At 63.1% G+C, this 7,852-nt stretch overlaps 4 protein-coding genes across 4 annotated transcripts in view; 1 reads left to right on the top strand and 3 right to left on the bottom strand.

Annotated features, from left to right (window-relative positions):
* The window catches only part of EMIHUDRAFT_122259 (hypothetical protein), a gene marked incomplete at both ends in the record, with an annotated part of 4,539 nt that extends 3,589 nt beyond the window's left edge, over positions 1–950 (bottom strand). Inside the window, one exon of the mRNA XM_005790653.1 lies at positions 24–950. Coding sequence (XP_005790710.1) covers positions 24–950 — 927 coding nt within the window. The remainder of the gene's footprint in view (positions 1–23) is intronic.
* A 2,396-nt stretch (positions 951–3,346) lies between these two features.
* On the bottom strand, positions 3,347–4,534 carry EMIHUDRAFT_251852 (hypothetical protein; the record flags this gene model as incomplete). The annotated part of the gene is made up of 1 exon (XM_005790652.1): positions 3,347–4,534. One exon carries the CDS (start codon positions 4,532–4,534, stop codon positions 3,347–3,349), a length of 1,188 nt encoding a protein of 395 aa, XP_005790709.1.
* Positions 4,535–4,763: 229 nt separating this feature from the next.
* Positions 4,764–6,185, bottom strand: EMIHUDRAFT_251851 (hypothetical protein; the record flags this gene model as incomplete). The annotated part of the gene is made up of 1 exon (XM_005790651.1): positions 4,764–6,185. The coding sequence occupies one exon, from the start codon at positions 6,183–6,185 to the stop codon at positions 4,764–4,766; it is 1,422 nt and encodes a 473-aa protein (XP_005790708.1).
* Positions 6,186–6,657: 472 nt separating this feature from the next.
* Positions 6,658–7,207, top strand: EMIHUDRAFT_251850 (hypothetical protein; the record flags this gene model as incomplete). The annotated part of the gene is made up of 3 exons (XM_005790650.1): positions 6,658–6,896; positions 6,943–7,095; positions 7,171–7,207. 3 exons carry the CDS (start codon positions 6,658–6,660, stop codon positions 7,205–7,207), a joined length of 429 nt encoding a protein of 142 aa, XP_005790707.1.
* Positions 7,208–7,852: the final 645 nt, after the last annotated feature.

Genomic DNA, 7,852 nt, shown 5'->3' with positions numbered 1-7,852 from the left:
AACTGCGGGTGCGCGAACGGCACCCGCTCAAACGGCGGCTCGGCCTGCTCCGCGGCGTCGCCTTGAGCGAGGAACTGCTCCCACCCGACGACGAGCCGCTTGGTTCGCTCGCTGCGCCAAGCGGGAGGCTCGTCGCCGAGCGAGACGAGGACGACCCGCTCGAGCGTCGGCAGCGCCTCGATCAGCTCCTCTGCCTTGTCGACCACCGACGTCCACTTGCCGGCCGACATGTAGCCGTCTGCCAAGAAGAGCACCTTTGGGCCTACCTGCCGGAAGCGGTCCGCAACCGCCGCAGGCCCGAAGTCGGGGGAGCACGAGGTCCAGGTGGCGCCCCGGCTGGCCGTGCCAAGCATCGCCAGCACCGTCTCACCAATATTGGGAAGGTAGCCTCCGCACGCGTCTGCGCTTCCCACACCGAGTGCGGCGAGCGAGGCGGCCACGCGGGCTGCATCCGCGCGCAGCTCTGCGAAGGTCCAGCGGCGGTCGTCGCGGGCCTCGGAGATGGACACGAGCGCCTCCTCGTTCGCGAGCGGGGACCCCGGCGCCCCGTGCCGCAGCATGTTCTCTGCGAAATTGAGCCGCACATTGGGAAAGTAGGTGACGTCCGGCATGACGTCGCCGTCCCGTGCAGGCGTGGTGGAGCCCTCGTACTCAATCTCAAGGAAGTCCAGTAGCGATGTCCAAAAGGTGTCGGACTCCTCCACCGACCACTTCCACAGCTCGCCGTATCCGCCCTCCACGCCGACGGACCGCTGGAACTTGCGCATCGCCGTCTGCTCGACAGCATCCGCGTCGGGCTCCCACAGCACCTCACCCTTCGCCGCGACCTCAGTGGCCTGCAGCCGGGCCACGGCCGCGCGGCGTGGCGGAGCCTTGCCCGCGCTGTGCACGGCGAGCCGGCGCGAACTGACACCGGAAAGACCGATCGACGAGAATGCCAGCGCAGCCATTGTGCACCAAAAGAATTTTTAAACCCCACAAATTCCGGTGCCCCCAACGACGGAGTTGCGCCGAAAGGCGAAAGAAGCCGCGAGAACAAGGGACCGGCAGGCGGCGGCGTCGCAGGACGAGGCAGAAGAGAACGACGCGACAGAGGAGGAAGTGACAAGGGAGAGAATGACGAGGGTGGGACGACCGCGAGGTGGCATGAAGGTTGCAGCGAGAATCGGCGAGAGACTGCGAAGAGAGATAGGAAGAGGCAGACTCCCTAGGGTGGGCGACGGATAGCGCACCACACACCTCTCCTTAAAATCCCTGTGTGGTGGCGGCGTGCCGTCCTCCCATCCCTCCCTTGGGTTGTCTGTTTTCTTTCTTTCTTTCTTTTTCCCCCAACGATTTGCCCCCGAAGGCAAGTGCGTCTGTTCACAGCTCACGAGAGTAAAAAAATGGGCCTTTTCTGCGCTGTCCACGACTCCTGTCGCTGCATGGCTGCGTCACGGTACATCTGGCTCAGCGCGATTGGGCCAGGACCTTGCGAAGTAGTGATGGCCAGCGGCTGTCTGAGCGAAAGAGCGAGCCAAACAAACAAACTCAGGGATCGACGGTCAGTCTGCGAAAAGCACGACGATTGCACGATTCTGAAGTTGGGCCCTCAGCCTACTTTTCAGCGCCGGGCTTGCAAAACCGGGCGGGTGCAGCGGCGCAAGACCTCTCGGACGCAGGCCGACCCTGGGGAGGTCGCGGGGAAATCCCCCGTTCGGCTATCTACTCGCTCCCCACACATTCACAGACACTATACGGCTGTCACGGGAGACACACAGATCACAGTGACTACTGAGACTGTTCACACGTGACGTTCACACCTGGGGGACTAGGGTGTATCCCAACGTGCACAGATCGCCCCCTCAGCGCCGACATGCCGCGGCTCGGCTGTTGGTGCTGCTATAGTGCCCGTTTGGGGGTCACCAGTGTCCTCCAGCTAACTACCCGAGGGCGAAAGCGGCGAGCGGATGGAAGACAATTGCAACCAGCGGCTTGGTCATGATGTCCGCCAGTTGGCCGTGGGTGCAGATGTGGCACATGTGTACGCGCTTGTCATCCTTAATTTGCTCCCGGAGGAAGGCAATCTTGGTTGCGACGTGCCGCATCCTCTTGGAAGAGGTATTCCCCTCGGATAGGAGGCAGGCCGACTTGTTGTCGCAGTAGACCGGCATGGGTAGGCCCAGCTTATCCTTCGAGTGCTTCGCCAGGAAGTCCGGTAGGTCTTCGAGCGCGAAATTAATGGTGTCGGAGAGAGCTAGTCCCGTTTGGACTGCCTTGGTCGCTATATCGTACTCCCCTTGCGTGCTCGAGAGCGGGGTAGTTCGGAGTCGTCCCGGAGTGGAAGCTGATTAGGTCCTCGCCATGGAAGATCATGTATCCGGCCTGCGGCTTCTCACCCCCATGCGAAGCGTCAGGGAAGATCTTGGGGGTGAATCGGTTGTCGCGGTCGACCTTGGTTAGTTCGGTGTGTTCGACAATATGGTCGTCCAGCTCGCCCGTGAGTTCACGTCGGTAGATAAGGGCCTTCGAACTGGTTTTAGCGAGGTACTCAACCACGCCGATCGCACACTTGAAAAAATGGCGCTCACCGCCGGGCAGTGGGAGCCGCTCGACTTTAGCGAGCGCATCCACTTTTGGCACTCGACGTGCGGGCTGCCCGGCGAGGCTCGAGCCGGCCTGCAGCGGCTACGGGTGTGGCGCAACGCGAGCGTGCATCACGACAAGCAGCGGTGGCTGCAGGAGGGGCCGCGCGACGCGGCACAGGCGAGCGATCATATCGCAGCGGTGCAGGCGCTCCTTGGGCTTTAGTCGGGGTGGATCGCGCGTGCTCTCGTCTCTCGAGTGTGTCTCTTGCGACTGCTGCAAGCAATAAGTACGTGGCTGTAGGGACACTACGGTATGCATGCATGACCGTCAGCTGTACAGCGGCGGATAGAAGAAACGGCCGATAGACACCAGCACAGCAGTGCCCAGCCAACAGACCTTACGACAGTTTACCGTCACCTACAGCCTACAGCTGCTGCTCATCAGCGCGCTCGCTGTCCAGCGCTCGGTATCTGGTGCCGTTCTTGGCCCTTCTTGCTGCATGGCGTCTACAGACTACAGGGTTCAGGGCAGTTCAAATGGTCCATGCTAAAGTCGGCGGAGCCCATCGCAGCGTCGCGCACCGCCGGCGCATGCCGAGACCAAGAGCCGAGCGCGTGGGGTGGGGGCGCGTGATGGGGGGGGTGGGGGGTAAAAGAGAGCGAAGGACGAACGAGCAAGGAGGGATCTCGCATCCCCGATGACGTGCGGCACGCGTGCAGGGGCGGGATTTCGCCGCCGCACGCGCCCTCGCAGCCGCACGCGCCCTGTCACATCAAAGTCACGCGTCGCACACGATCTGCAGCACGGTGTAGGGTAAGTGCCAGATCACCCGAGGGATGTCCAACCTAGCTGAACAACTATTTTCGCGGAGCTCCGCGACGCGGTAGGTGCTGCCGCAGGTGCTTGTCATATTGACGGCCCAGCCGCAGTTCTTTGTAGCGCCTGCCACCACTTTTCGGCACTGCTCCTCCACGAAGGCGCGGTCCGGGTGCACCTTCACCATCATGCCCACCCTCAGGTCGTCGTACTGAAGGCAGCAGCGGAAGGAACCCGAACGCGGCCTCGCGCGCGGCGTGTCCTCGCCGTGCATCTTTTCGCGGTACGCCGTGGCGACGATCTTGAAGTGCTGCTGCAGCAGCGGCTCGTCGTCCAGTGCCACCTTCTGTTCCTTGCTGAGCTCGGCGAAGCGCACGTGCGCGAGCAGCGCGCCGGCCGTCGCCTGCGACGCCGCTGGCTGCTGCGCTGCCAGCCAGCCCTTGACCGCCTCCAAGACAACCGACTCGTCGCTCACGGCGAGGTCGTCGGAGGCGATGATGTCACCGAGCTGCTCGGCGGACAGGGTGTGCAGCGCCGCGCCATCCTCCGCCTCCGCCGCCGTGCCGAAGTGTTGCAGCGCGAGCTTTTGCGCCGTGTTGGCGAGGGCGGCGAGGCTGAGGTGCTCAGCGAGGCCGAGGGCGCGCAGGCAGTTTGATGCGTCGATGCGCTCGGCGACTGCGGCCTCGGCTGCGGCCAGCAGTGGCGGCACGCGGAGGAGGTGTGCAGCGTGCAGCAGGGGTTGCAGCGCATCTTGGGAGCCGAGCGTGCAGCGGCGCGTGTACATGAACGAGAGCGCGGCGGCAAAGCTGGCGGCGGAGAGCTCCTTGAGTTCGATGGGGCCGGCGCGCTCCCTCATGGCCGTCGTCACCAGCGCGCTCAGGTACGGCGACTCGGCCGCTAGGAGCATGCGGTGTGCCTTGAACGCTGTGCCCTCGACAAGGAGGTCCACGTCGCAGAGGGTGCCTTCGCGCCACTGGGCTGCAATCGCCGTGCGAAGGCCATCCTCCCGTATCGCCGCAGACGCTGCGGTGCTGCACTCAAGGGTGATGGCGGCTGAGGAACTCTGCGTGCTTGACTCGTCGGAGCCTCGGCGACGCTTCGCGGCCATGATTTTATCTTCGTCAGGGCTGTTCACATTCACAGCTGTCATTTAGAGATACTAGTGTGGGACCTGCAGCGGGTCCCCGCCTTTTTCTCCTGGCACACAGGTACTCACTTATCCCTTATCCCCTCCACCGACGTTCGAGAGTGCTGTGCAAACGGCATCGGATTTACCTCGCTCGTAACATTTTCGCAATTAATAATTCGTAATGGCTAATGCAAAGCTCTTCCGATGTTCCATTCCAACCAGACTCGAGTCCCAGGCATCATCCACAGTCTCAAAGGGGGTCGGTGCTTGATCCGGCGCCCGATGCCCGGCGTTGCGAGGCACGCGGTGTGCCCGACGGGTTCGCGCGGTCGCGGCGAAGGCTAAAGAGGCGGTCCTTCAAGCGCTGGAATGCCTCGTTCTGCTTTCGTGTCGAGCCCTCCAGCTCGCCGCCACCGCCGTGGTCGCGGAACCACCGCGCACGCTCTTGCAGAAACTTGTCCTCAATGTCAAAGTCCGTGGCTACCGGTGCGGGCGAGAGCGGGCGTTGCATTTGCTGCTGTCGGCTGAATGATGCGATGGTCCACTCGCAAGTCACTGGCACCGTCGCGCCTCTCGGCACCTCGTCCCAAGGCCGGCCGTAAAATAAGGAGATGCGCCCCTGCAACTCCAGCGCGCGTTCCTGGTCGAGTTCATATGCGTCGCTGTCGTCAGGCGCCTCCTCGCGTGGCCGCCTCACTGGCGAGTCCGGGTGGGAGAAGTAACAGTCATCCCCGTAGGCGGGCGAGCCAGGCGGTGTCGGACCTCCACCGCCTGGAGCAAGCTGCGCCTCGAGCCATGCCTGTGACGCCTGTGAACCCGGGTCGCGCAGGTATGCATCGGCGTCAGCAGCATCGCCCGGGTAAGCTTGTACACGGCGGTTGCGAAAGTTGGCAATGCTGCCACGGGTGGAGAGGCGCCAATCACCAGTCTCAGAATCTTGCACCCAAATTTTCTCTGAAGCGTGTGCGAGGTCGTCTTGCTTCTCTCGCTCAATCCGCTTGGCACGCTCGAGTTTAGCCCGCTCCTCATGCCGATCGGCCTCGACGCCATCCCAGCCCTCCGGCACCCAATCCCCGCCTGATGGCTGCCCGTCGTTGTCGCGCGGCTCCAAAAGCGCCTCGTCGAAGTAGTCGCAGGTGACTCCGGGCACGTCTGGGGCGATGCCTACGCCATCGTAGGTGCACGTGCACGCACCCTCGCACATGCAACCGTCCATGTACTCGAGCCGGGCGCGCTCGTACTCTTCGGATGCGCGCCACTCGGTGATGCGTTCACCATCCATCGGCTGTCCAGCTTGCTGTGGGTCGAGTAGCCAGTCGCGGAAATCCTCAACCTCAACCACGCCGAGAGCTGCCTCCGACGCGACCTTTGCCACCGCAGCGTCAAAGGTGATCGGTGCTGGCTGTGATTTCCCACGCTGCTCATGGCGGCGTCGCCGCTGATCGGTCATTCGTTTCGCCGCCCGCTCCCCTTGCGACATGGCGGCGGCCCTTCGCTTTGCGCCGCTTGCAAGCCCAGCGGTGATCTGGTGATGCTGCGCTGTCGGCTGCGCTTGCCGGATGACTCCCGCACGACGCCTTCCTGCGTGGTCGCCTTCCTGCGTGGTCGCCTGCGTCGCATCCTCGTCGTCGGTGGCCGGTGGCGGTTCGCGCTCTCGCTCCTTGCCCCCCATGCGCGCCGTGGCTCCCGAGCTGAGGCCGACGATTTGCGGCGGGACGGCCGAGTTTTTGAATGAGCTGGTTCGCGGCTTCAAGAGCGGTCGGCGCTCCGGCACAAGAGACTTATAAGGGTAGAAGACCTGTGCTGTCAACACACTACGGCCAGGGAGGGCGTGATGTGATCGAATCACATGCACACGTTCGTTTGCCGGGACGTTCACATTCACAGCCGATCGCAATCCAGACTTGTCCCCCCGAACATGAGAATCGAGCTCGACATGTGCAGCAGAATCGCTCTGCATGGGCCCATCCCGTCGCTGCATGGGCCCACCCGCGGAGACCGTATGCGTGGACTCGGCCGTACGCGAAGACTGCAGCTGGCAAAAAAGTCAACAGGCGGCCAGTGTATGTGAAGGTTGATGATGACGCAGTGGCCATGTGGCACCTCAAGGGCACGGGTGGCAAGCCGGACAAGTGGATCGTCGGATGGTCTACGGAATCGGCCGAGCCGAGGCTGTAGCGGGGTGGTCGGCGACAGACGACGCGCAGGCGCCGGAGGACATCCGAGCACCATGGTACTGTGCAAAGGCGGACGAGCGGTGGGCGCGGGCCGATGGTGTGCAGATCTTCCAGCCCAGCCCGCTTACCGACGAGGTCGCCGTCACGGGCGAGACGACGCGCGAGCAGCGCGAAGCCGAGAAGCGCAAGAACGCGATCGACCTCGAGTATGACACGGCGACGCCGCGCAAGCGCAGCCGCTCGGAGTCGCAGGGGCACCACCTCGGACGCGGCCATCGACCGGCGCCGGAAAGAGCTGCTGAAGCCGGCGTTGGAGGAGTATAACGACGACAAGATTGATGGGGTGGAGCTTGACCAGCGCAAAAAGGCGGCGCGCGAGCAGGCGGGGCCGCGCTTGCCCCCTACGTGACCCGCCGCAGACGTGACTAAATGCGATGTCCTATGCCCTGCATCATGCACACAGTCCTATTCATGCAAAAGTAGCGCGCTCTTATGTGTTTTTGCCAAGTCCACATAACACAACAAACAAACTCATAACACAAGCAATAAATCTAAACACCCTTGTTCGACCCTTCGCTCTCGCGCTCGCCTTTTGTCAAGATGGTCCTCCTTGGCGAGAGGTGTTGTGTGTGTGTGTGTGTGTGTGTGTGTGTGTGTGTGTGTGTGTGTGTGTGTGTGTGTGTGTGTTTGTGTTTGTGTGTGTGTGTGTTTTTTTTTTGGGGGTACCTCCAACCATCCGTTGCAGGTACTCGATGCGGCCATTCCCCCAGGCAGAGTCGTGGGCGTGTCCCACACGGCGTAGCAGCCGGCAGCCCGCACTTGAGCGGGGGAGACGGCCCCACGGCGGCGCTAGGGCGGCGACGGCGGCGGCGCGGACGGCGGCGGCGAGGGCGGCGAGGGCGACGGTGGCGACGGCGGCGACTGACCGGACTGAATAAATAAATAAAACGGGCAAACTCTGAGACGAGATGGGATTTAGGGACATGTGTCCCCGCCCTGACCGGACTGAGGCGGTAGTTTCGTCGCCGATTTTAGCGGCGTCCGCGGTGGACGCTTCTCGCCTGTGAACCTGTAATTGAGGGGTCTTTCTTCCTTCTTCCCCTTCTCCCTTGCTGGGGGGTCTCCGTGGGGGGTCTCCGTGGACGCTTGGGGGCCTCCATGG

Source organism: Emiliania huxleyi (assembly GCF_000372725.1).
Source record: "Emiliania huxleyi CCMP1516 chromosome Unknown EMIHUscaffold_1193, whole genome shotgun sequence".
Lineage (NCBI taxonomy): Eukaryota > Haptophyta > Isochrysidales > Noelaerhabdaceae > Emiliania > Emiliania huxleyi.
Note: the sequence above shows the minus strand (reverse complement) of the source record. Positions and strands in the feature narration are given on the sequence as shown.